The following is a 27,648-nucleotide window of genomic DNA, read 5'->3' as shown; positions in this document are numbered from 1 at the left end:
GAGGAGTGGCATGTTCAGAGGGCTGGCAGCAGGACGGGCACTGCTTTAAGGTCTGCACTCACTTCCTGCGTGTCTGATCCAAGATAACTTTTCTTTAGAGACTCACGGAATGGTTGAGGCTCAAAGGGACTTGGTGATCAAAGGTTGCTGAGACTGGCCACGCAATGACATCGGCCAGCTCCCTCCGCGCTTGTGGGTTCATCCTGTGGGGGCTGTGGACAGGGACTGCTGGCTTGGATGCTCCATGTTCGGGCAGCCCACCAGGCTTTCCCCTATGGAAACCAGTTTTCAGAGATTTTCCTGAGACGTTTTTCTAAGGTTTGGGCATCCTATGTGAAATGCTAAAGGGCTGACTGATTTTGAAAAGTTCTCTCCTAATTTATTTTTTGGATGCAAATCAGAACAAATTAGGAGAGATGGTTAACGCGTGCGTGTTCAAATCGGCTGGCACAACCCAACGCAGTGTTCTCCCAGGTGGGCAAAGAGCACAACCTTGTTCGTCGCCCCGGCCAGAGGAGCCCTGGTACCTCCAAACGCTCCCTGAGCCCCGTGTCCCTGCGCTTCCTCTGCCGCCCTCCTGTGAGGGGTTGGTTTCCGCAGAGGGGAATGCCAGCCTTTGATGCTCACTGCTGGGTTGGAAAAAGGGCCGAATTCCTCTTGTTTCTTGAAATAAACGTGCAGACCCCTTGAACTTCCTGTGCTGGAGGAATATGTTTACACATTTCTTCATTCCATTTGTCTTGCTGGGGCTGTGAGAGAGCTGGCAGTGTGGGTACGGGGAGGGGAGCTGTGTGACCAGCGCGTCCCAACAACGCCCTGCTGAGTCCCATCCGTGCAGCCAGGTTGCAAACGGACTCAGGAGCCCATCTCGGCTCTGGCATGTGGCCTTAGGATGGGCCACAAAGTCCATCTATCCCAGTCATTTTTGGAAGGGCACGGAATATTTTAATGGAATACCCTTTATATGAAGTTCATGGCGGGGAAAAAAAAAAATCATCTTTTGTATTATGTTATCTGTACTTGCAAAGACTTCCAGGACACCGCTGCTTGCAGCCTTCCAGATAGGTGTCTGCTCTTCGGTACCATCTGAAGTCAGGGGAGTCAGAAGGAACAGAATTTATTAGAGGAAAGAAAAAGGCAAAACACAAGGAGGGGGGGGTTAGTGGTACACCTAAATTAAGGTGTATAGCTTGATTAAAAGCGTTAGTGGTCGGAAGAAGCTCTTTAAGATAGAGACCGTCTTTGCTCTGAGGCTGAAGTGCTAGGAGGTCTCAAGGGTGCCATCACCAGGTACGTGTAATTATGTCACTAGTTCAGGACTCAACACAGGCAGCATGGCAGGAGTGGAATTACGAAGGGTAGCTGACTGAGGATAATGGATAGTAGGATGAAATTGAGAGGAAAAACTTAATTGGAATTAACTAGCTGAGAAAAGCCTCTTGATCTGTCAGACAGTGAAATTGCCTCCCAAGAGCAATGGTATAGTCCCAGCCACGTGGGCATTTAAAGCCAGGCTAATGTCTGTGATTCCCTGAGTTAACTGGAGTATCTCGATAATTGGAACTGACACAAAGATTTATCTCCTCTGATTGACTCGCTTTCACAGGGGCTCATCTCTTTGTGGTACCGCACAGAGCTTTCAAGGCAGCTGTTTGCACTTAAACTGCCAGGAGCTGACAATATGTATCCATTTCAGCTCTTCAGATGCATTCTTTGAAAAAACACTTAAATCACTGAAATAGACAGTGCTAATCAGTCTGCGGGAAAATGGAGCATCCTTACCTGGGGCTCACTGCCATCAATCTTCCCGTGGCAGGGCTCAGCTATCAGGCGGCTGTAGAAAGCCATTTCGGTGCGTTACTGCCAAATGCCCAATCACCCTGAAAAATTGGGCTGCTTTTGGCCAAGCCTATAAAAGGGAAAGACATTTGGCCAAACGTATAAAAACAAATGGTTGGTATTTCAGGAGAAGCTGCCATTTGCAGTGCAGGAGGATTAATCACGCTAATGATGGGAATGATATCCCACGCTGATTTCAGAGGAGATTGCGCCGCAGCAGGCAGGCCCTGAAGGGCGGGTTTTGGAAGGAGGTGTTGTGCTCAGCTCTGCCCAGCTTTTGCTTCAGCTCTGTGACCTTGGCCAACAGAAGCTATCTGCTCTCTCATTTTGTCCTCTTTGGTTCAGCACAGCTCTCCAGAGCAGCACCTTCCTCCAGTGTTTTGGGGCTTTTTACAGCGTGCTAGTTAGTGCATGAGATTTACGGGATGTGCCTCTGTTGGAAGCGGATAAGGAGGAATAGGCTCCCAAATATGAAATCAGCTTGGCATGTTTGCTGACTGCAGTGCCTCGGCAAGCTCCAGGTCGTAGCTGGAGGCTGTTTGATCGTGTTTGCAGGGTTGGAGAAGGACTGACTCACAGCCTCGCTTCCCAGCTTGGTGGTACAGTCTCTAGGTGCTCGCTGGCCTGGAGGGACGCTTTTCCGTGGTGAATGGTTACACAACCCCACTCTGCAGGCAGGAGTGGCGCTCCCAGCTTTCCTGCAGCTTCCTTTTGAGCAGGTTGCTCCATCTGTGGCCATGCCCTCACACTTGCACCTTTGCTGGTCTACTGGCAAAGGAGAGCCTCACCATCCTCGCTGTGCACGTGCCACCTGGAAAAAGGTGCCTTATGCTGTGAGGATGTTGCTAACGCTTAAACCTGGCTGAGCTCCTGCTCTCCTTCATTATGCCCTGAAGGGCACAAATGGGTAGAAATGTGCATCCATGCTCCTCAGCACGCTCCTTTGGCCACAGCCACTCTTTGCCTGCAGGCTGCCATGGAAAGTGTTAGGGGTGAAGGACATTTCCTCTGCACCAGGGCGTGTGAGGGAATGGTTTGTTTTCTTGCTTGCTCTCGCTATGGCTTCCTGGGCTGGCGCAGTGAGAAAGAGGAAGCAAGAGAGCAAAGCAGCTGGGAAAACGGGAGGGCTCGTCCCTGGGGAGCGGGGGCAGAGCCACTGCTAGTGGAGTGGCCCCTGCTGCTCACTGCCTACATGAGACCTAGTTGGGGAAATGAATGTAAATGAAATGTGCTATTTTTTTGCCTGGAATGTTGTCAGGTATTGCACTATTGTGATTTAAGGAGTGAACGGTTATAAAGAAGCCTGCGTTTCACTGCAGTTCTTTTCCAAACTATCATTTCTTCTGCTAAGAGAAGGTTGGGTTAAATATAGCTCTATAGGTCTAGGGAGAAAAAGTTCAAAATTTAAAGTGAAAATTAAGGAGAAGAGCTGATGGGAAATGGAACAGGCAGAGGTTATTTAAAGTTACAAGAAAAAAAAAGAAAAAAGAAAAAGTTAGAAGTACTCTTTGAGAACTTTAGGCTTTGGGTAATACCTGCAAAGCTGCAACCAACTGGTGCAATAAGACTTTTTAAACAGATGCACATTCCTTATTATACTCTTAAGTTCCTTCAGCCCTTCTACAGTCTGTAAAATGTTCTCAGTAGATGATACGTTCTGTGAGCCTGTCTCTCCAGGCAGATTTTCAGGTAAATCCTTTTTTGAGAAGATACAGCCCTTCAGTCCAGAACCTAACCAGCTGGACGTGGCCTGGACAGGGTCTAATCAGGAGACCTTAGCTGACAGACATGGCCCAAATCCAGGCTGTGATGGCCCCCAAGTGCCCCAGAAAAGGAACCCTTTGTAAGAAGGTCCCGCTGCCGTTTCAGACACCACATGGCAGGAGCAGCAAGCATCCTCTGCGTTTGCTCTCCACTTGCCTTGGGAAGGATTTGCTTCTGGCCCACCATTCCCAGGCTGTTTTTTCCCTACCTTTCTTCAAAAAGTCCTTGAAGGGTGCTGGCCTGAAGCTGCCCCCTTGTGTCACATGCCACATATGCTGCTACTTGCGTGTTGTGCAAGAGTGCAAGTAAATAAGGATTGGTTGTAAAATTGTTTGGTCTTTGTTAAATCCAACCAGACTGCTTGGCTTCTAATAGCCTCTGCCCTGAATTTCACATCTGAACTAGACACAGTGCAGAGACGAATTTCCTTTGATTTGTTCCCGAGTAACTCACCATTTAATTTAACCGAGCGATTCCTTGTTCTCCTATTCTGGAATGATGGATTGTGAAACGCACTCCTTTAAATTAATCCAGACGCTTGACTTCCGTCAGCAGGGTAATCTTTCTCAGTGGTATGCTAAGCATGCTTTTAAAAGGTATGGTGAATATGAGCGCTATGCACTCGGTTGATGATTTAAGTGTTTACACTTTCTAAACGTTGCAGCAATAACAAATACGGTTTAGCTGCATTTTTTATAACCTTTCAGAAGTGATCATTCAAATAACATCAAAGGGACTTAAATGGATTTCTAAATGTGATGTTACAAGCGAGGGCAGCTCCCCTCTCATCAGAAAACCCGCAATTGGGAACAGGGCTGAGCAAAGCGTGTAATATTTCTGATTGCAGGGTTTCCATAGATCATCCAGAAAGCTTTCTATCGGAGCCATTAATGGTAAAATATTTAATGTGCATGCTGTCCCTGCTTTTGCTGGCACTGCAAGGGAGCAGTGCCTTTTTTTTTTTTTTTTCCTTTGCTGTTTATACTACTCAAATATGAAGTGGGGCATTTCTGGGGAGGAGAAAAGAAGGAGTGTATGAATACTTTGTATTTCCTTTCTGCCCCGTCATAAGAACAGCAAAAAGTTATAGTAAAGTTGAGAAAGGGATACTGATGTAAACCAACCCATCAACTCCCAGCAGCCTGGACGCTCCCTGGCTGTTACCAGAGGTAAGGACTAGCTGAATGCCCCAGCTAGAAGTTGCACAGCATTTCCTGGGTCCAGCTGGAAGCAGACACCATTCCTAAAAGTGGGCAGACAAGATGAATCCTTTTGTCATTGAAATATGTGGCAGCGCTTTTTCAGCAAAGGTAAACGGTACTGAACTTCTGGCAATGCAAGAACTGCAGCACTTCTCTACCAATTCATGCTTGGCAGGTTTACACCAACAGAAAATGACACATCTAACAAGTGACCTTGGCTGAAATCTGTGTTCCCACTTTGCATGTATACGCTGTGTGTGTTGGAAAGGGCATTTGAGTGGAGTCAGAAGGCCTGAATCCTTTTGCTTCACCACTAGTGGTAGACACAGAGATGGAATCTTCTTCACAACACAGATTTACTGAGAAATATATTAAGGGTTTGTGTTATCCAAAATATTAGATCAATATTTTTAGTTTCACAAAAATATGAAGTTTTACAAAAGCAAGTGAATTCTGCACCTGGGGATGGGGCAACCCTGGCTGTATGTACAGACTGGGAGGATGAGAGGTGGGAGAGCAGCCCCCCAGCACAGGATCTGGGGGTTCTGGTTGATGGCAAGCTGAGCATGAGCCAGCAGCAGCCCCCGGCAGCCAGGAGGGCCAACCTTGGCCTGGGCTGCATCAGGCACGGCGTTGCTGGACGGTAGAGGGCAGGGACTGTCCTGCTCTGCTCTGCGCTGTGCTGCTGCGGCCTCACCCCCAGTCCAGTGCTGTGGGCAGTTCTGGGTGCCCCAGCATAAGGAGGCCATAAAATTATTCCCTCATGAGGGGAGCGGAGGGGCAGGCGCTGAGCTCTGCTCTCTGGGGACAGCGACAGGACCCGAGGGAACGGCATGGAGCCGGGACAGGGGAGGGTCAGGCTGGGGGTTAGGGAAAGGTTCTGCACCCAGAGGTGGTCGGGCACTGGGACAGGCTGCCCAGGGATGTGGTCATGGCCCTGAGCCTGCCGGAGGTCAAGAAGCATTTGGGCAATGCTCTCAGACACATGGCCTGATTTTTGGGTGGTGCTGTGTGGAGCCAGGAATTGGACTTGATGATCCCTGGGGGATCCCTGGGTTCCAGCTAGGATATTCTGTGATTCTGTGAATAGGTTTTGTACAAAGTGAGAAACTAAGCTCTTTGGCAGGGCACACCCTACAAGGCCTGTGCCTTACTGGTATTGGCAGGGTGATGTATGTTTTTCTTGATCCTTCTAAAGCCTTTTACATATGGAACGTATACTTGACTTGGTACATTACTAGGTAGGTAGGGTGTACCATATAGCTTCCAGATTTTACTCTGTACCCGACTGTGACATTTGACTCAAGTAATTTTGTGTATATTTGGCAGTGGGAATGGCATGTTTATTTTCTAATATTCTGACTTAAGCAGCTTTATCTGCCTCACTGCTTTAAAAAGAAACTGAAGAATTGAAGTCCACTTATTTCTTGCCAGCCGTCTCCCAGGAAAACACATAGTGCTGTAACCTGCCAATGCCATGTCTCATACTAGCCTACATAGCCAACCCATCTAAGGGAAAATTATTTGGCTCAAGAAACGAGGAATTGTGTTATGCCTGGATACAAATAAGAACATAAACCTCCCATCATAAGTAGATTGGCACCAAGCTTTACTTCAGTCTTAAGCAAGGACTTAAATCTGAAGTGAGCTGAGGCACACCTCGACCTTTTGATCTGAAATGCTTTTCTTAATAGTTTTTCGTGGTCTGGGTGTTTTAGTGTCAGTATTTCTGCTTTGAACATCTTCAAATCCAAAATGTGTGAAATACTGTTCTTTTGAGTTTTGGAAGTCTGTAATGACAAAGGAGTTCAATAACCAAAACCAAAGGCTTTGAGGTCTTCAAAGCAGGCCTTACAGGCCCCAGTTGATGTGCAGCAGCACCTGGATGGCCTTTTACACCTGTCCCCTGGTAGCGGGCACCTCGTGATCGACTGGAGGTGTTGTAGAAGATAGAGCCAGAAGACAGAAGAGAGTGTTGGTGGCTTCAGTATTGGCTTCAGGTTCTTTGCTGTCTCCTAAAATGCAAATCACAACTAAAGGTGTGGTGTCTCAGACACTTGCTCTGTAAGTGTGTAGCTCATCTCACAGGGTTTTACCCGTGGTGCTAAGAATCTCTAAGATGCTTGCCAAGAGCTTTGCATAAGCTGTTGTGTGCTGCAGCCCCTCCGTAAGCTGCTTCAGTGCTGAGCTCACTTTGGGCCAACCAGCTTGGGCACTCTTGACATTTCTGGATGTCTTCTAAACATGTAATGCTGATAGAAATGTTGTTTAAATATTTGTGAGTTATTTAAAAATACTGCGTCAAGTAAGCAGCCTTGTGACGCCCGACAGATATCTGGATAAGACGAGTGCTTTGGAGAAGAAGGAAGAGGTCACCATGGGTTATGTACACAACTTAAAGTTTGACAAGAGACATGTTGGATCCATGAAACACAGAGCAAAACGAGTCCCACGCTGGAAGCAGCGTGCCCTGGTGCTCCGCAGCGCATGGCTGTGCAAGCAGAAGCGCTGGCTGGAGAGGCACTGACGGGCACGTTGTGCGGCGGCTGCCAGTTGTCCCTGTCCCAGTTTGGAGCTATTTAGGCACTCTTAATGTTTTCCCCGACTTGGCACCCATCTGCATTTTTAGGAAGCTAAATTTTAGGAAGCTCAAGGGAATGAGTTTACAGTCCAACAATGATTAAGGCTTTTCAGCTGTTTCTTGTCAGTAGTGTTAGAGGTATTTTAAGTCAGGATTGGTGGATGCTGGACAGAGGGGGGAAATGGAATCCCTGGGATAAATGTGAGAAACAGACATTATTTATTAATCATATTAAATACTTATTTTCTGAGTTTTAAAACGTTCATAGACTGTTTTAAAAGCTGTTTTCATATGTGAACTGTATTATCCTCTTTGAGTAAATGCCTATTGTGTGCAGATTAAAATTGGCCACCAGGCATTGCTGAGATACATTATCATGAAATCATAGAATCATCCAGGTTGGAAAAGACCTCTAAGATCATCTGGTCCAACCTTCAACCTAGTACTTAAGTCATGCTTCTAAGTTCTACATCTGCTTGTTTCTTGAAGACCTGCAGGGATGGTGACTCCACCACTTCCCTGGGCAGCCTGTTCCAATGCCACACAACTCTTTCAGTAAAGAAATTTCTCCTAATATCCAACCTAAACCTCCCCTAGTGCAACTTGAGGCCATTTCCCCTTGTCTTAACCACTGTGTGCTTGGGAGATGAGCCCAATCCCCACCTCACTAGAGGGATTATAGCATGAGGTTTATATGTAAAAGAGACTGGGCCTACCAATGCATCTGAATCTAGCTTTATGTTGCCTTTAAATTGATTTGAAGCCAATTCTAGACCTACTGTAAAAATGAGTTACATGATTAGGGCACCAACATCATTTTGCCAAGGCTTTTCACTTTTTGAGTTGCTCTTGTCGTGATCCATATAATGGCTGCAGCTGGAGAACTTCTCTCTAGACAGCACATTTTCACAGACTCACAGAATTGTAGGGGTTGGAATGGACCTCAAGAGATCATCGGGTCCAAACCCCTGCCAAAACAGGTTCCTCCGTAGAGCAGGCTGCCCAGGTAGGCATCCAGATGGGCCTTGACTATCTCCAGAGAAGGAGACTCCACAGCCTCCCTGGGCAGCCTGTCCCAGTGCTCCACCACCCTCACCGTGAAGAAGTTCTTTCACATGTTGGTGCGGAACTGCCTGGGCTCCATCTTGTGGCCATTGCCCCTTGTGCTGTCCCCACAAACCACTGGAAAGAGGTTGGCCAAATCCGTCTGTCTCCCACACCTCAGGTATTTATACACATTGATGAGATCCCCTCTCAGTCTTCTCGTCTCCAGGCTGAACAGACCCAGGTCTCTCAGCCTTTCCTTCCCTCCTTCCCTCCTTCCCTCCTTCCTTCCTTTTTTCTTTCTTTCTCTCTCTATTTTTTTTGTTGTTATTGCGCATATTGGTTGCTTTATTCTTGTTCTCTTTGAGACCTATTTCTCATTTAAAGTGCCAAACTGAAAAGCCAAAATGAATCTTAGCTTCTCTGATGCCCAGAAAATAATTATTTACCCTTATAAGCTGCTTTGCCTTTCAGATAAAAATGCTGCATCTACTAAAGGAATTAGAGGCTATTTTTAAGCGTTCTGGCTATTATTTCACCCAAGCAGCACTTATATTTTCAGCAGTTTAATCTAGTTCTAACATAAGTGATCCAAATGAAAAGTTTAAGCATGTGTCACAGAAAAAAAGCGCATGGAGAAAAATTGCTGTTTTCTGGAGAAGTCTGAAAGGATTCAAAGATTTATCTGTTGATGATAAGCTTGAGCCAGGGAAATAGCAAATGACATGAATTATGTCATAAAATCAGTTCCTGATCTATAACCATAGATTTGGCTTAAGTTAATCACCACACCTTTTTTCTTTCTTTTTTTCTTGTTGACACATTCCTGGAGGCAGATCTGCAAACAAGCATCAAATATCATTGAAAATGGTTTCATGGGAAAAATGCAAAGTGATCAAAGTCACTGTGACGTTAGGTGTTCATACAGACCAGCAGACTTGCTAGCTGTAAGAGCTACTGGTTCCCAGTTATTTCTCTGAGCAAAATTACAGTTTCACAAATGCTTGCAAATAACAAACCAAGGATGTGAATATGGCCAAGTGAACTACCATGGAGAATTCAAGCAAATATTTGTTAAATCTGTTCAATCAACATTCTATCAGAACCTCATTCAGGTTTTGCTATTTTAATAAGCAATTTTACCAATTGCTTATTCCTGAAGTTTCTCTATTCTAGTGCTTCTTATTCATGCGAGCCATTGTACCGAGCTCTCCTGTACTGAAGGATTACACGTCCCATTGCACCACATTGCTCCCACTCACAGCAATGCCATACCATGGTATTAACAATGGACCACCAGTTCCAAAACACTGATATTTAGGTGTCTTGTCAATTCTGTGACATTTATTTAGATCAAAAGGGAGAAGTTCTAAGACATCTCACAAGAAAAACAGCTCTCAGGAGATTTCTGACCAAGCAGATCTGGCTCCATGTACAGGTAGATAAGTTTGGAGTAGTCTTTGATCCAGTGTGACAGTTGCCTATTGCTGCTTCCCGAGCTGCTAAGACACATTTTTAGAAACAGCAACTGTCTTTTCGTAAGCTGAGTTTTTAGAAGAATTGGGTGTTTCATGTATAATGTCAACCTGGTAAAATTAGAAGCTACTGTTTTTGTATGACTGGGAAGAAAGAAAAAAAGACCTGTCCAGCTGCTTTGATTTGTTGCTGGAATGAGCATCCCTTGGATCTTTGAGGAATATTCTGTCCAGCAATCTTGCTCAACAGCTCAGATGTGGTAAGCAAAATAAGCAAAAGGTACTTTTCTGCTTTTCTGTCAGGCAAGAAACAGCTGTTTTTCAAGACTGTGACTGAAAGAGGATCTGGAGATTGGATACAGATCCTATTTAACTTGGGCTTGGTTCACAGCAATATCACAAGGAAGTAACAGCATAAAATGGATTGTTGAACGACTTTACACTTTCAGTCCTGGACTATGTGAGAAAGCACTGGCATAACTGTGATTTTTATTAGTTATTTAGAGAAAGAAGTTGTATTTCCCAGGTGTTGATGTTTGTTCTAGAATGAATCATCCATTCCCACTCAAGTCACAGCCAGTTTGGAGGCATGTTGATAACAAGTACATAGTGAACAGACTGGTTTTATTTGTTTAAATAGCTGCAGGTGTATTGGTGAGTTTGTAATTGGCTCTTGAGATAGACAAATAATTGTGAAAATCAAGGCTTTTACTCTTTTTTCTCAGTTGGCAGCAAGGGGCAAAGCTGTGATTTCACTCTGTGTACTCTTTTCTCTGTACCAGTTCTTCCAGGCAGTGACCACAGGCAGGGATGTGTGGCATGGAAATACATCCCTGAAGGGGAGACTGCTCAGGAAACTCCATGCACCCACTACAAGCACACTTCTCTGGAGCTTTTTCAGGTCAAATATTCTCTGTGAAGCTATGAAACAAGATGTCATGTTCTCTGTTCCTACATTATCTCATCCACATTTTAGGAACTCCACTAGCTCTGGAACATTTCTTCAACTTGTTTAGTTTAACAATAAAAGTTCCTTGAGAAAATTCCTGAAATTCATTCTGATAGCACAGTGCTTTCCTCTTAAAAAAAAAAAAAAAAAAAAAAAAAAAAAGCTAAACAACTTACAATAGAAGTCAAAAGCTTCCAGCTTGAGGTTTGACTGCTCTAATTACAATGAGGATCAAACCAAATCATTAAGTCACCTGCTGGACTAGGCAATACCCCAATACCCCATGCTGTTTCCCAGGACCTGCAGTTCCATGATAGCTCCTTTCACAACAATTTACAGCAATTGTGGCTGTTGTAGCATGTAGCACCAGGTAAACAGACATATAAAAGGACCAGCTTCTTCTAAAGGATGTAAAGGATGCAGGAAAAGCAAGGATACTTTATTGTTCCCTTTAAAAAGGGGGTTTTGTTTTATTCTGTCTTAGTTCTTGTATGCTGTGTTCAGAAGAGAATTGTCCCTTGTTTTGTATTTGCAGATGTTTCTAAAAGAGGCAAAGGGGTTGTAGTGACCTAATTGTTGAAGGCTGACTTTGGACAGGAAGACACAAAAGTGGGAATTAATGACTACCTGCCCTTGTCATGGACTAAAATCCATAGCAGGAGTTATCTCCTGTGAACATCATCCTTCCTTCTGAGAAGGAAGAGAAAGCATATGGGATCTTTGAGCTGCAAAAACGAGACCCTGGTCTCTCAACATTCCCTCCATTAAAGGAATCTTCAAAATACAAGGTTTAATTTCCTAAGGTTTGTTTTTGTTGTAATGAGGTCATTCCTCTAAACGTATGCTTATACACGTATGTATCTACACAGGCAAATGTAATCTTCTGTCTCCTGGTGTTGCTGTCCTGTAGAGGTGGTGTCTGTGGCACCAAGCTCTAGCTCCTTGTGCATTTGTCGCCATGTATTACTGTTATTTTGCATATATATTGGGGCTGCCACTGGCTTAATATTCCCATCTCCTTGGCAGTGGAAGATCCTTACTTGACAAAGTGCCTTTGATCTTCTTTCCTCACAAGGATATCTCCTTGCCAGTGAAATAGTGGAGGAAATCTTGGAGGCCTGAATTCCCTTATTCATATTGGAAAAACTGGAAGTGAATGTTCCAGGCAACCATAAATTAAAGAAATGCATATAAATAGTATTTTTACTATTTGCGTATCTTATGTTAGTCCATGCAGAAGGCTTTCATAGCACCAATTCTAACTTCTAACCCTGTACAAGGTTTGGAGGCCCCCTGCCGGGAGCAGGTTTACCCTGGCAGGCTGAGGCAGGTGCACAGGGCTCCTGGGTGAGGGGAGGTGCAAGGCCCGCCTTGAGGTCTGAACTGGGAGGATTGTGCTTAGCTTTGCCAGCAATTCTTCATGTGAACTCATAGCATTCTGTATGTCTGGCCCCAAGCCCAGGGTGTATTCCTTCCCGTGTCTGGGACCAGACTGATCTGAACCAAGGCTAGAGATGGGAGACGAGGCCCTGCCTCGTGGCAGTGATCAGCCGGTCGGAGCCAGCAAGGACCGGCAATGGCGAGCAGGGGCCATGGCTGCGCCCACAGCAGTGGCTTCATCCACCCCATGGTGGACGTCTGGCCTCAGGCCTTGTGGTGGACAGCCCGGGCAGCAGGGCAGTGTAGGGTCTCTCAGCGCCAACACCACACCAGCACTGCGCGTGTGTACCTTGAAGATACCTGCTGCTGAGAGCTGAGGAACCCCTCTCAAAAAATGTCAAGCATATGGATGTGGCCAGTAGGCAGCACAGCGCTCTGTGGTTTCCAGCCAAGGCTGATTGGAAAGGACAGGCACGGCATGGCACAGTGCCACACTGCCTCAGGGGACGCTCCAGTGGGAGCCCAGCCTCCCAGACAGAAAGGACGGCGGCCTCTGGGCACTGCAGCCACAAAACCGTGTATTTCTAAACAAGAGATAAACTGGAGTGGGGCATTCCTGTGAAGCAAGCCCTCTGCACAGAATGTCTCTGGTAGGAGAAGTCACAAGTGAAATGCCGTTCAGCTTTGGTCCTGAAAGGTGCCTGTTGTGGGTGGCATCAAAAGCGGTGACGGGAAGCAGCGAGTGAGGTGACCTCTGGTAGATGTGTTTGCTTGGAAGTATTCCAGTGATGTCAGAATTAAAATATGCAATAAACTTGCCTTTGGTGAGAGGTGCCTCCATTCCCTGGCACAGTGCCTTTCTGAAATAGCTTTAGTAACGTAGGCTTTTTTTTTTTTTTTTTTTTTTGGTTAAGTATGTGTGAGGGTTCTAGAAGTGGCAGGCTCATTTATGAAATGACTCGTCTTGCTCATGCAATGCTTTGCAAATTTGTTTAAAGCGTCCCACTCTGGGACTGGCTTTCACTGGAGCTGCGACCTCGGTGCGAAGCCAGGGAAAATGCAGCTGGTTTGGAGATGCTGTGTGCAGGATCCTTCCCTGTGCTGACCTACAACAGGCTGACAGACGTTTTTGCATGAAGTTAGGTCAGCCTGTAACACCACACATCAGAAAAGCTCTGGAGAGTCTTCAGCATGGGTAAGTTGCTTGAGAAACAAGGCGATCAAACACTTAATGACAGCTTTGCAGAAATAGCATGTTTTCCAGGATTTGGCCCCTGGGGTGTTGGTAAAGTTATTTTGTGGTCCTCGGCAAGCAGCAGAGCAGGGAAATGAAAAGCCCAGGTGAGCAGAATGCTGATTTTCTTGCCACCCTTCCCTCTGGTATGGAAATCTCCATCAGCAGCCCCTCAAGCCCCTTTTCAGGTAGTGGTTGTGGAGTATTTTGACATCCTGTGACAATACTTGAACACCTTTTCTGAGACTGAGTCCTGGTTATTCCAGGCTATGTGAAAACTGTGATTCCTGCTTCAGGTGTAGGTGCCAAGGACTGGCTTCTGTGGGGTGTGAGCTTTCTGCGTGTAGTCTGAGCTCCTTTGAGGCAGAGGCTGATGCAAGGAGCCCCCGGGTTCATTGTACTGAGGTATAGATAAAATGAGGCAGGATTGTCATTCCTTCCTGAAAAGCCTTCATCCTTTCTTCACTAGCTATTGCTATATCATGCTATATCATACTGAATTAGCCTCCCCCCTCCCCACCCTCCCATAATGTAAGCCTTTACTTGATTAGGTACCAATCAACACCAGGAATTTTGCTGTAAGTTGACTTGTTAAACTACTTTAACTACCTAAAAGACAGAGAAAATAGCATTTTAGGGCTGTGTATCATCATTTCATGGCAATGCCCAAAGGAAAATGACAGTGGGAAAGAACAACTGCATGGTTTAATTGGAGCATTAATATCACATGCAAGCTGTCTACCAAAGTTATTCCAGATTTAAATGATACATTCCATCTTCCCAACCCAAGCACACAGCTGAGGATTTGATCAGTACAGGGTGTGTACTTTTTACATTGCTTTGGGTGGGCCTGGCAAAAAGCATTTTCTTAGCTAATCACAGCTAAAGACCATATATCACAACTCCATAATTTCTTTTGTATTGTACAGCCTAGTACTAATATCAAATGTCCTTTTTATTGTGCCATAAAACTTGCCAGCTTAGGAACCAATTGAACTAAAAATAAATAGTAAGTCTGTGCAAATTTTGCATTTGATTACTATATGGAAAATTGAATTAATACTAATGAAACACACCCATAAATTCCAATTTTGTCATAATGATCCTTGGGTTAAATGAGCTTGGGTTAAATGAACAGCAAAATGCTTGACTTCACTTCTTAAATCCTCGTTTAGAAAAATCCATCCACAACCAGAAGAATTCTTGTTTTAAATAGAAAGTTCTTGCTTATCCATTGTGCTCAATCTCCATTTCTTTTCTGCTGTGCCTTTGAATTCCACACTGCAAAAGCCAGAACATTTCAAGTGATGCTACAGAGATTTAGAGACACTGGAGTGGTTCATAGAGCTTGAGTTATCTTCTGACCTCTTTACATTAATGCAGCATCCTATCCTCATGTCTGCCCTATATAACTAACAGTCCAGGAGCTATAAAATCATTAGTGATTTAAAGTTACCTTCCAGGGAAATAATGTTAGATATATTAGTACGTTTGATATGTTCTTCTGAGACCCGCCTACTTGACATGATGCTCTGTGCATTGTTGAATTATTTCTGCAGAAAGGTTGCTCAGGTTGGAAAGGCTGATCGTGTATTTTTATTAGAAATTTACAATTTTGTATTGCTCATGGTTTAAAAAAATCTCAAAAGTTTTTCTTTCTTTCTTTTTGTTTAATTTGATGTGATAAGACAGACCATCTACATTTAGAGCTTTATTTCCCATCTATATTAAGTTAGGTTAGTAAAACTGTTATTAGAAGGAGAAAATAAAATCAAAATAGCAATGAACTGCATCAAATGCAGACAAATCTGAGTAGTCAGAAAGGTCAGAAGTTGTGCTCATGTTTTTAGTACACAGATCCATTGCTTAACTGCATATGATTTTTTCAGATCATGAACTATTTTTTGTCTCAACTAAGTCTCTATAAACAAAATAAAAGTAAGGGTTCTCACAGTTCCACGAAAACCACTGTGGCAAGGGACCTAATTACGACACAGTAACCACGCTCTATGGCTGGCTCACATTCTGTAGCTGGCATCTGACACTGATTTTAATCATGGATCCCAAATCCTGCTCCATCTAAGTCAAATAGGAAAAAAATAATCTATGAGACACAGTATCTCCATTGCATGGTGCAACATCAGAGCCTTAGTTTGTTGTGTGCAGGGTAGAGGCAACATCATTCCAGGCATTTGTTGGGAAGGAAAAAATTAAACAGTAGCTAGTTTAGTAAAAAAAAAAAAAAAAAAAAATCAGTAATCCATCAAAATGATGTTGTCAAAATGGTAAAATATGGAGGTAAACCAGCAACTTCAGTAGCCGTGAGGTGTGGCTTTGCCTGCAGTTACTCCTTCCCTCTAAATGAATGCAGATCATGGGAATGAGACACCTATTCTGTACGGGTAGCTGCGCTGTCTGGCGGGGTGGATCTGTCTACACGTGGCCTGTGGGGACGCCTGCCCTGTGGTATGGATTTGGCACCGCGCAGCCCTGCTCCCCAAGTGTCACCGTGAGCTCAGTCCTGTGTGGGGCCCCGTGCAGCCTCTGGTAACAATCTGGGGGACACTACAGCAGCTTTCTGTTCCTCTTTAATATATTAGTGTTAAATCATTCCTGGGCTTTCTGTGCTTCAGCTCATGTTCTTCTAATCACTCTTGCTTTTGTTTCACAGTTTGATGCTTTTAGGAAATGCTCAGCGGTTTTTCTGACTTTGCTGCATATCTCTGAATACCAGCAAATGTCTTTCAAGTGTATCGACCAGGTAAAGACTGCATTGACCTGGGCTCTGCAGCTGCAGGCTGGCTCAGTGCACCTCAGAGGGGCTGACAAAATGCCTTTCTTTAAAAGTATCACTTACTGACCTGCCTCTGTTGGGCTAAATAGTTCATAACACGTAGGTTGAACTCGTCTCACATGCAGTGCTATCCCTGGCATTTTGTAGAATTAGGGAAAACCTATTGCTACCCCCTGAAAGAGCATGGACAATATCCTTGTCTGGCACTAGTTAATGCTGTGCCATGGGTTTATTGATGTTGGCTCCACTGGAAGCAAGCAGTTACCCGTCCTGTTACCTACAGCTCCTCCTAGGAATTTTACAAGTGTGTCTCAATCATGTACAAGGGTCCTGTACAAGACCAGCGATAAGGAGCTGCTGCGGCAGAGGAATGTTGTATCTGCTGCTGTCGTGCAGCCAGGAGAACCAAAGCACGGAGAAGCAACGGGCCTGAGATCACACTGCAGGGAGCTGCGTCTGCTGTCACCTTGGAGAGGACTTCTCAAGTGCGGGTCTAGAAATTAGAGAGTTACACTCTCACTTCTAAGGTCAGTGGGAGTAAGACACCTAATTCCCCTGAGCCCTTTGCCATTTCTGTAGAGCAAGCACTACCTCTTCTAACTTACGCAGAAACAATGAAAAGATCATCAAACACTGACGAGCTAGTTAATGTGATCTGCAAAGAAAATACCTTTAAACTTGTCCGGATCCCATCAACTGACAGGGGAGGCTAAGGACAAGGATCTGAGTAAAGATCTTAATGGCAGCTTGGGAGTCCCAGTAATCAGCTTGGGAAGCTAATGCCAAAGAGCTGGATAAAGATGCAATTAAGCTTGCCACAAAGTACGGGGATATATTGCAGTTCCCAGCTGTGATAACTGAAGAGTTGGCTGCGATTCCAAAATACCAGCGTGATAGTAAAGGAGGAAAGAAAGGCCAAATATCTTGGCATTTTCTTTTTCTAGACATTCATATTCAATTATCTGTATGGAGCCTAATTTATCCTGGCAAAATTCCAAGGAAGAATCTTTTTTTTTTTTTTTTTTTCCCCTCCATTAGGCTGATAAAACAGAATCAGTCTCTGCTATTTTGCATTGCACATGGGACAACAGAATAAACATTTCCTCTTATTTGTGATCTGTCTCCACTTTTGGAGAGTTTGGTGGTTTTACAAGCCCCAACTGCTTACCCTGGTCTGTGCAAACACCCTGCTCTGAAAGCACTTAAGCTGTCAACATTTCTGAGCAGACAACACTTTCAGACTCTTCAAGAGGCGATACCTCAAGAAAAGACAATTTTTGAAGATCCCGACATAGGTTGCTGTTAGGTTCTGGACATCCTCAGGAAATCATAGTGCTAGCGCAGCAAATGCATTTTTCATAGAGCCTGTAAAGTGCAGTACCTCGTTAGCAGCTGTAAGTCAGAGGGGAGCCTACAATTTTTTATAACCGCAGGCTATAAAAAGATGCAGCTGGAAACTCATCATTTTATCTTCAAGTGGACCCCGAAAAAGCCTCTTCATCTCCACCACTGCCAGCTCAACCAGTAACAGCAGCACCTAAATCACTGCAGGACGAACCAGCGACTCACGAGCTATAGGAAAAACAGATTGTGGAATTTGGCGTGTGGCTGCCAAGCGTGCCCAGGTCTTGTTGGCTCCGTTTCTGGCGGAGGCTGAGGGGGATGATAGTTCGGGACTGCCAGCGATGAGAGGAGGCAGCAGCACCTGCCTGGGCTGGAGCAGTGAGTTCTGCCACGCCAAATAAAACAGGTTTCAGCGCAGAGGCTGTGGGCGCCCGTTGTCTGTTGCTGTAGCAGGATTAGCACCAGGTGGAAAAAATCTTCCTGTGCAATCACCGAGATTGGGAAAGAGCAAAATTCTTTGGATTTTTTTCCAGTTGCCTTCCAGGTTGGTGTAATATGTAACCAAATAAAGCCAGAATCAGTCGTAGCCTCTTTTCTGTTCACCTGTCTGCACTTGCATGGCACGGGGAGGAGAGGCTACAGGAGTGCTTTGTGAGCTGTCTTTGTTGAGAAAATCTGTTCCTTTTTGAAAGCGCTGCACTTGGACCCTACAGAAGCGTTGGAAAGTAGTTGCCTCTCCAACTGTTTACTCGCTGGCATGTTTTGGAAGGGATTGAGAGTTACACCAAACCCCTCCAACAGACTGAGACCTGGCCGCCAAGCGATTCCCACCTGTCAGCACTGGCACACTGCATTGGCCGAAGGTGGAAGCAGAAGTAGTGCATCTGCCATGGCTTTTAAAAATCTGAACAACTGCTCTGGAGGTAGGAGAGGAGCAATGAGACCCCACACGGACAGCAGCACGTGTTGGCCAGGTTTCCAACTGGGCTGGGGGCTGCCAGCCACCCGCAGCCCGTCCCCACTGGCTGTGTGGTGGGCGATGCAGAAAGCTGAATTGCCACCAAACTGATCTCGCCAAGAAAAGCGAAGAGTTTTCTGCAAGTTTGGCTGGCAGGGCTTGCTCTCACAGGCTTGGAGGTGTCAGGGCAAGCAGAGGAGAGGAACATGAAGCTGAGAAAAGGAAGGAAAGACCATTCCTCTTCTGGCAGCAGATCCGCACAAGTAAAATGTCATGCTGCATCTTGAGAGTGAGTCACTGCACATATGCTTCCAAGCAGAAATCTGCATCCTTCCTTTTTGTTTAAAGGACATCTTTTTAAAAACTGAAGGACAATTTGCCACTTTCTTTGTTAGCTGAAGCTCATGAGCATCTGGTAGCAAGGCTGGCCGCTCTCATCACCTGCCTCTGGCTGCCTTCAGGTGCTGCCAGGAGAGGGCTTCTTGTGAGAGAGCATCCCAGCCTCAGCACCGATGTGTCTTCCCTGCTGCCTGAGCTGTGTGTGCAAGCAGCACGCCGTGTCACCCATGGTCATTCAGTGAGGGATTTAATAGCTGGCATAGCATCTGGTTTCTAAGTGCGCGATGAGTCCCGCTTTGCTCTCCAGTTTGCCAGCAGGGTGGTGCTCAGCTGGGGGAACGCCGCGTGGTGGGCCTGGAGCACACGTGGGGGCAGGAGAGGAGGCACGGCCAGGCTGAGGTGGGTGCTGGGGCTGCAGAGGGGAGGGCAGAGGAGCACAGGCAGCAGCCGTGCTCAGTCTGGTACATCAGCTTGCCTGCTGGTGTCACTGGGACCGCAGGGAGCCAGCTCCAGCACAAAGCCGACCTGCTGCAATAGCACAGCCCAGGGATCGCACGGCTCACGCGTTTGTGTGCTGCTTCTCAGCAGCAGCTGCTGGTAACCCCGTACCCATGGGGGCGGCTGGCTTGCCTTGGGAATGTTGCTGGCGGCCCCTGATCTGCAACAGGGGATTGGGGTTGCAGGAAACATTTTTTTTTCCATCTGCCTAATTATGAAGTTATTGCTTGAGAAAGAGGTGCCACGCTGGGGTGGTTGTGCTATTGATGCTGTTGCCTGTGTGCAGGGAGCACCAGAAAGATCTGTACAAAAATGTCGTCCTCTTGTATGACATCTGGCTTGCAGGCAGAGATGCTGTGACAGTATTTGGGGTGCTGTCCTTGCCGGCTTTCTGAAGGCTCCCCCATTTCCAGTTTCCGTTTAGGAAGATCAAACATCTTGCTAACAAGCACCTGAGTTTGTTGAGTTCTACTGTAGCTCCAAGAAGAGCTAAGCAATTGCTATCAGCCTGTGTTAATTAGCACATCTATTTTAAAAGCCGGTCAATGAGCCTGAAAGCTTCTTTTGTAGTGAGCGTGCAGACACAGGAGTGGAAGGGAGACACCGCTCAGGCAGCGAGGCTGCCGGGGAAGGTGCAGCCAGGCTGTGAAGCCAAGCTACAGTCAGAAGGTGGGGAAGGGTCTTCTGCACAAATGGCTCATCTGCTCGATTTGTTTTTCAAAAAAAACCCCAGTGTGAGAGCCCTTTAATAGCCCCAAAGAGCCTGCAAGGCTGGTCTGGGAATTTCCTTTGATCAGAGCGCAATTCCTCGGCATCCACTCTCTGGTTATGGTTTCAGTTTCCAGCGGGACTGGGAGGAGGCAGCAGACGTCCCCAGAGTGCAGCGGTGTCAGCAGGTCCCTTTGGGTAGGTGTTTCGGCAGCGAAGGAATTGTAGTGAGTCTGAATAGCTGTAGAGATACAGGCTGGCTGCGTGCCTTGTTTGTCGGGCTGCTAGCACCGCTGTGCCACTGCAACATGGCACTGTGCAAAGGCACCTGAAAGGGCCTGGGGATTTAAGGATCTGCATTAGCAGAGAAACCTTCTCCTACGGAAGGGTCCGCCTCTATGTGTAGGAATGTCATCGTATTTTCTGTCATCTTCATGCCCGAGGTCATTGTGAGCCGTGAAACGTTGTCCAGCCTCTTCTTATTTGCATCACTGTCCACGGTGTGGTTCTCTCTAAAAATAGAGCTGTATGTTCAGCGTGCTGGGAGCTGGGGCAGTGTCGACACCGAGCCAGCCACGCTCCTGCCCGAGCTCGGGAGCGCTGTGCCCAGGCGTGGGCGCCCAGATGAGCACCCCCAGGGCTTCCCCCGGCAGAAGACCGCTGGGTTTTTCCTTCGGGGGCAGACCCCAGTGCAAACCTCAGCGTGCTCTGCTGTTGTGAAGGCTCCGAGTGTCAGACCGGTGCTCCTCGTGGCCCTGCCCTGCAGAGCTGTTCTCCTCTCTGTTCTGCTCTGTGAGTACAGTGCTGGTGTTTTATCAGTCCCCTGCCTCAGTGCTCAGGAAACGCTGTGTTAGGGTAAGGATTGTGATAAATCGTGGTGCTGAGTGTAGTAATAACTGCAAGCACAGCGGCTATCGGCTATTGTGGAAGAAATAATTAATTTCTGTTCTGCAGTTTGAAAGGAGGCGTGCATCCTTATTGTGCTGGGCTATCGCTGTGTGCTTGGAGGGAGAAGCCGCAGCTCTGTGCGGGGAAGCCTTTGTTAAGGGTGCCATTGTCCGAAAAAATCAAGGGCTACTGGGAGTAACGCTGAGCTTAGCAGTAGAGTAATAACCACAGGGAAGCTCTGGCAGTACCTGGTAAGTCTCTTTAGGCTGACACGCTGGTGACTTACAACTCAGAGGTCTCAACAAAGCAGGCAGGGAAGTTCAGCACGTGGAGGAAATGTCTCGGAGTCTTAATCTTGGAGTGAAAGTGCAAAGAAAACAGACTCAAGAAACAGGCATGTTCCTCCAGCCATGCTAAATGTTAAGGTGCTTAGAAACCTCGCTCTTTAATGAGTGTGCTGGGTGATCAGGTGCTTCACAGCATTTCTTTCCAAGCAGTCGTTGCCTTTTGGTCAGTGCCTGTTGTGCTGTGTGCTGGATTACGCTCAGATGTGGAAAGCATGCCGCGTGGGATCCCTCTCCTCCTCGGCAGACCTAGACCTTACAGCCTGCTGGCATGTTCTCATGCTAAACATATTTATGCTTTTGAGGCATCTGGTGAGTGTTGTGTGATTCTGTGAACTCGTATTCGGCTTCTGCTCCTGTGGGAACGCTGCAGCGTCGGCCACGGGGCTTTATGAACTGTCACCAAGTGAGCAGTGAGGGCTTGACAGCTGCTGTGCTGAGGTGGCTGCCAAGCCTGGTAGTTGGCAAGGAAATAAATATTGATAGAGCCTAGCAACAGGTACTGCTGAGAACCCTGGTGCTGGGAATGCTCGGGCAGTGTCCGTGTAATTAGCGTGGTGATAGCATTTAAAGGCTATTTATAGGATCTGTTTGTGTCTTATCATCGTCTCAGAACTGGAGTGCATGAATGGGTAGGGGCACACGTATCACACACCCGGCCCTGACGGCTCCTTTCAAGATGTAAGAGATGCTTCTCTGCCCAGGCTTGGGGGCAGCTGATGCACACTGATGCACGGCATCTCACCTACAGCTGCATACCTGGCTCACGAGTTTCACCTCTATGCTGTGCCAGAACGCCTGCTCCAGGGGTGTGTGCAGGGAAGGGGTTGGATACGAGAAGTCCTTTCCTTTCAGTAACACACTGACAAAACGCTCCAGATCCTTTGAGAATCCACCAGATAAAACTGGCGTGCACATATTGTAAAGGCGCTGCTCTTGTGAGCCTGTAAGTGAGCAATTTTATGTTCTCATTGCAGAAATTGAAGCCAGAGAAGCCTGCGACTGGCTGAGGGCTGCCGGCTTTCCCCAGTATGCTCAGTTATTTGAAGGTAAGATCCCAGAGCGTTGTCCAGCAGCTGACACTGACTTCAAGTAGAACTGCTTGCATAAATCATCTTTCAGAACCTGGCAGTTTTTACAGCAGCACTTCCAAATTCTGCAATACCTCCATGCGGACCTATAGACAGTATGTAACACGGTGTGTGTTGTTGCAGAAGTGACACCTTAATGAAGTTGGCATGGACACCAGAGAATGCCACAAAGGACTAGATCATTCCTGGTTATTGTTAGACTGCGACTCAGTCAAATTACTGCTTTTGTGATTTTTAGTTGCTTATACTTTACTTGATCTCTTTTCCTCAGAGTATTATGTCTATTAGAGTATAATGACACACTGACTGCAGCCAAAACTCATCCAAAGCTGTGTAGTGGTCCTGAGCAAGATACAGTTTCAGTGGCATTTTTTAAAAAGGATGTTGGAAAAATTGTCTTGCAATCATAACGTTTTCAAACAGCCACTCAGAAGCAGCCAAACACATTCAAACAGCACGATTTCTGCATGTTTTCATGTTGCTGAAGCTGCAAAGAGAGCTTATTATTTGTGGGGGAAATATGGATTTGTTGTGAACTTGTATAATTTTCTACAATTTTTGTGTTTATACCTTAAAAAAGTTATTCTTTTAAATATATTTATTGTTATAAACGTCACTGAATGTTAACAAAAGCTAATGTATCTTTAAGAGGGATTTTATCAAAGGTCTACAGTTCAAGGAATTGACAGAAACTTCTGCCTGCTTTAATATCCACCTTCCCTCTTCAGTGCAAAATTAAAAATTGGAAGTTGAATGCTAGAGCTAAATTTGAAAGCAGTATACCATGAACCTTGATGTCTCACTTGCTTAAAGGACATTTGTGTGAATGTATAGCTATAGAAGTAGGTTTTTGATTTATTTAACCTTTGCTAAACCTGTGGAAAATTCAGAGTTTTTGCCATCATGACTCAGACTTCAGATTCAACTCTTCTGTTCACAGATATGCAGTTTCCTATTGACGTAAAAACTGTGAGGAAAGATCACGACTTCTTAGATGCAGATGCGATTGAATCACTGTTCAGGTAAATGATAATTATGAATCACCTTTAATAGGCTCCAGAAGGTGTTTCATCTTTTCATAACTTAGTTTTCATCAGAGACTGACCTTCTCCACAGAGCTGCAGTCCAGCAGCTCAGCCCCCAGCCTGTGACGGTGCATGGGTTCCTAGGAGCAGGACCCTGCACTTGCCTTTGTTGAACTTCATGAGGTTCCTCTCCACCCAATTTTTCAGAATCAAGCATTAAAGCTCTTTATATGATTTTAATGTGACTGTAACTGATTAGGTGCAGTCTTCCTTAGCTCTAAGATGGCAGAACTGGAACTGTGAATGTTATGTTAGTGGGCATTATGTCAGTGGGTTGTTAGTGGGCATTGGTTATGGTAAAACGCATGGAGAACATCTAACAGTATGCCAGTCTTCGACACCAGTAATGCAGGCTCAGTTCGCTACTACTTTGGAACAAGTGTGTTTTCAAGACAAAAAATAGTCTAAATTTAAAACTTTCATCTTTGTTCTCACACCCTAGACGACTGAACACACTGAACAAGTGTGCATCAATGAAAGTGGAAATAAGCCATCAAAGGAAACAGGTATGAAATATAGTTAATTTTCTCAGTAAAAAATGTGATTAATTGCTACATCAAAAAAAGAAAGAAGAAAAAAAAACCTGAAGGTGTACAGATTGCTTGTTGCCTGGTGCTCACTTGGTGTGGGAGCAGCACAGCACATGGAGCACCTGGTACAGTGGGTGAGGCTGAGGTCTCCAAGAGGGTGTGCCAGATGCTGATGCTGCCATAGTCCCACAGCCAAGTGCTTCTCTACCTGCAAATGGATGAGTTTTAGTTGTAGAAGCATGAAGTGTTTGATTTCTTTGTCTTTAGGAAAAAAAAATATTTTTTCAAATCTCTAGATTTGCCACAAAACTGAAGTTTTCATCCTCAGATCAAATCTGTCATCTTTTCCCATGGTAAACTTACCAGGTTTGTCAGCATGCTGCGATGTAATGTGTCACCTAACAAATTAGGTGACAAATTTTCAGCTAACAGAAGAGACCCCAGGGCAGACCTTCAGTATCTGAATGTTTACATTTCCGTATGTGGGTCCTGAGGGCTTTGAAGGCAGTTTCATTTTTGTTAAATTTTTGATAATTTAAAGTTTCAAAACTTTGCCCTTGAACTATACTTTTTTTTTCTTCTTTCTAAGAGTGATGACTCTGATGATGATGAACCTTGTGCAATAAGCAACAAATGGGCTTATGAGCGGTGCAGTCAGAAGTGGTCTCGTCTTGACAGCCTGGAAAGTTTCTCAGGACAAGAAGGTGCTGGTGCATCGGTCCCGGGCAGTCCAATACTGAAGAGCATCAGCAGTGAAGACACAATCCTTTTGGTTCATAGTGAGAAACACGATGTGTCCTCAATCCACAGCGCTAGCAGTGGTGACAGTGACGTTGTTAGCTTCCCCAAAGCTTTTGAAGATGTGGAAACCAGCACGAGTTTCTTCAGTAAAGTTGCTTCACTGGACTCTGCTTTTAGTTGTTCACCTCCCCCTAGTGAATTTTTAAATATCACCAGTGAAGAGAAGCTTTTGGATAGGTCACCATTCAAAAAGAGGACGAGCCTTCTAAAGAAAATGGAGAAGTTGCACTTAAGGAGCTGCAACTTAAGGAGTGGTCAGTCAAAGGCCAAACCCATAATAAGCGAGCCTGTTCTTCTGGAAGGATTTAATGAAGAAAAAATGAAGATGCTTAACTGTGTAAATATTGCTGACCTCTCTGGCATCCAAACAAAGAACAATTCCTCCTGTTCTCCCGAGAGCTGCAGTAGCAGCAACCATTCTGAAATCAGCAGCACAGTGAGCACTCCGGGTCCTCTTATAAAACCACAAAGACACTGTGAAAGAAAGGGGATGTATGCAGAGGACTTGGAGTCTGGCAAGCTCTTCCTGTGGAACAATGTAACTCAGCAAAACCTCAAAAACGAAGTCAAGTTACAGATGAACCAGATGTTTCATGTACCACCAGGCCATAAGCCTGGTACTTTCCCTACAGCACTTACAACCAGTTCCCTGTCTTCAGTGGACAACTCTTCTGTCAACTGGAGAACTGGGAGTTTTCATGGGTGCAGAAGGAGCCGGAGCAGAAGCAGTTCCAAGGACTCCCAAGCCCCCAGCAGCCCCCTTTCGTGCACAGACAACAGGCTGAGTGTGTACGACAACCTGCCCGATTTTCAGTTTGATAAGTTGGAGGCAACAGACGTTGGTGATGATGATGTTTTTTCAGAACTGAACACTGTTATAGAAGATGTCAATGGTCTCAAAAAGCTGGTCGATCAGTGGACACAGAAGTTCTCAGATGATGGGGATTTGGATTTTGCCAGTGACTTGACCTCTCCGTGTCCATCCTCGCCTAAAGGAATCCGTCTGGACACAGAGCATTTGGAAGACAAGACAGCAGATGTCCCAACCACTGAGGGAGAGAGCGGCTGTGAACTGGACAAGGAGCTCAGTTCTACAGAGCTGCCGTACATAACAGACCCTAAAAAGACCACCAGGTCAGCCATCCTTGGGTTTCCCTAGCAGACTGCCCCTCTGGTAGCATTCCCCATTGATTCTCTCCACTGAAAAAACAAACAAACTGTAATAGCTATTCCAGATCAAAATATCCCCAGCTGAGTCTGTTCTGGGTAGCAGAGTCTGCACTGGTAGTGCCAGGCACTGCTGTTCCGTAGGCAGTGCAATATCCACATCTGCTCTGGTCTCTGCTAAAAGGAGGGCTCTCAGGATCCGTATCAGCACTGGTAGGCATTGGGAATCAGCTAGCTCGCTTGCTGTGTTTCTTATTGGAACTTTTGGTATGGCCGTAGCACCTCCTGCAAGAGAAGCAGCTTGTTTAAATGCAGCTAATGGGCTCTCCAGGGAACTGCGGGTTGTGTCGAGTCTTAGGGGTTTTGCAGATGCAGTCAGAAAATTAACAGGGACAGTGGGAACAGTCCTTCAGTTTGAACAACGTTTTTCCCGTAGGCACAGGAAGCAACACTGGTCTGTGGAAGAAAGTGAGAACCTGGACAGCCTCTCCATGCAGGGTGACAGCCAGGCAGCTGCGCAGCTAGCCCGGACACAAAAGCTGGCTTTGTTGAAACTCACTGCTCTAATGGACAGATACTCCCCGTCCAGTAAGCAGGGCTGGAACTGGTAAGTTGCCTAACATTGAAGGAAACCGGGTTGGAAAGAGAGAATTTGATGTAAGCAGGTGACCCTGATGTAAGAATTTGATGTAAGCAGTAACCCTGCCTGTCTCGCTTACACGTGTCCACGGTGAGGAATTCCATCCTATTAAATCTTTGGCAGTTCCGTGATTGTTTCAGTGGCTCCAGGATTTCCTGTTACAGACGGCACTTCTGCTCCTCGCCGGTGGTCACAGATTGTTACTGGTTTCGAAGCACTTTGTAGTTTCTCTCTGAATTTGCAGGGCCTTGGCAGAGGTGCTTCACAGGCCCTGAGGAGGGAGCTGACCAGGTGGAGAGTCCATCTCCAGCATCAAGACCCAGTTTCAACTAAAGCAATGATCCAGTCAGTCACTCGTGAGACTTGGCAATGCCAGTTAGCATCTCGGGGTAGGGGTCTGGTGCTTGAAGGAAGTGAAGAAAGTCTGGAAGGAAGTGAAAAAAGAGTGCATTGTCCCAAAGGGAGGGAAAACGGATTTCTCGTGAGAGTTTTTTTCAAGCTAATTTCAGTTTTGACGTGAGGAGGTCACTCCTGCCATGGGCCTTTATGATTTTCTCTCTATCCTATGATGCTGCATGTACAGGTGTGAGACAGAATGTGGGGATGTGGCACGTACAAGCTAAGTCCTTTTCCACACGTGTAACTAAAGTAGCAAGCAGAACTGTGCTGGAGGGCTAATAAGGTGGATGTACTGCTTTTTGTTTTCAGGACTATACCAAAGTTCATTAAAAAAATAAAAGCCTCCGACTACAAGGGCAAAAATGTGTTTGGGGTCCCCTTGCTTCTGAATGTTCAGCGAACAAGCCACCCACTGCCCAACGGCATCCTGCAAGCACTGGACTATTTAAGAAACCACTTTCTTGACCAGGTATGAACTCGAAGCAGCCCAGAGCAGCTCTGTTCCCAAAAGGGATCTGCTCCAGAACCAGTCTCTGAGCAGGTGGCCTGCAGGGGAATACAGTGCTGCTGCCTTCTGGGAATAGCCTTAGTCCT

General features: G+C 45.9%; 1 protein-coding gene across 1 annotated transcript in view; it reads left to right on the top strand.

Moving 5' to 3' along the window:
* The window catches only part of LOC116494857 (rho GTPase-activating protein 7-like), a 40,300-nt gene that overhangs the window by 8,721 nt on the left and 3,931 nt on the right, over positions 1-27,648 (top strand). The window contains exons 2-7 of the mRNA XM_032196967.1: positions 22,319-22,390; positions 23,373-23,454; positions 23,960-24,023; positions 24,637-25,982; positions 26,452-26,622; positions 27,364-27,523. Of these exons, the coding sequence (XP_032052858.1) occupies positions 22,319-22,390; positions 23,373-23,454; positions 23,960-24,023; positions 24,637-25,982; positions 26,452-26,622; positions 27,364-27,523 (1,895 nt within the window). The remainder of the gene's footprint in view (positions 1-22,318; positions 22,391-23,372; positions 23,455-23,959; positions 24,024-24,636; positions 25,983-26,451; positions 26,623-27,363; positions 27,524-27,648) is intronic.

Source organism: Aythya fuligula, chromosome 14 (assembly GCF_009819795.1).
Source record: "Aythya fuligula isolate bAytFul2 chromosome 14, bAytFul2.pri, whole genome shotgun sequence".
NCBI classification, from domain to species: Eukaryota; Metazoa; Chordata; class Aves; order Anseriformes; family Anatidae; genus Aythya; species Aythya fuligula.
The sequence above is the reverse complement of the archived record's forward strand: the minus strand, read 5'-3'. Positions and strand labels throughout refer to the sequence as shown.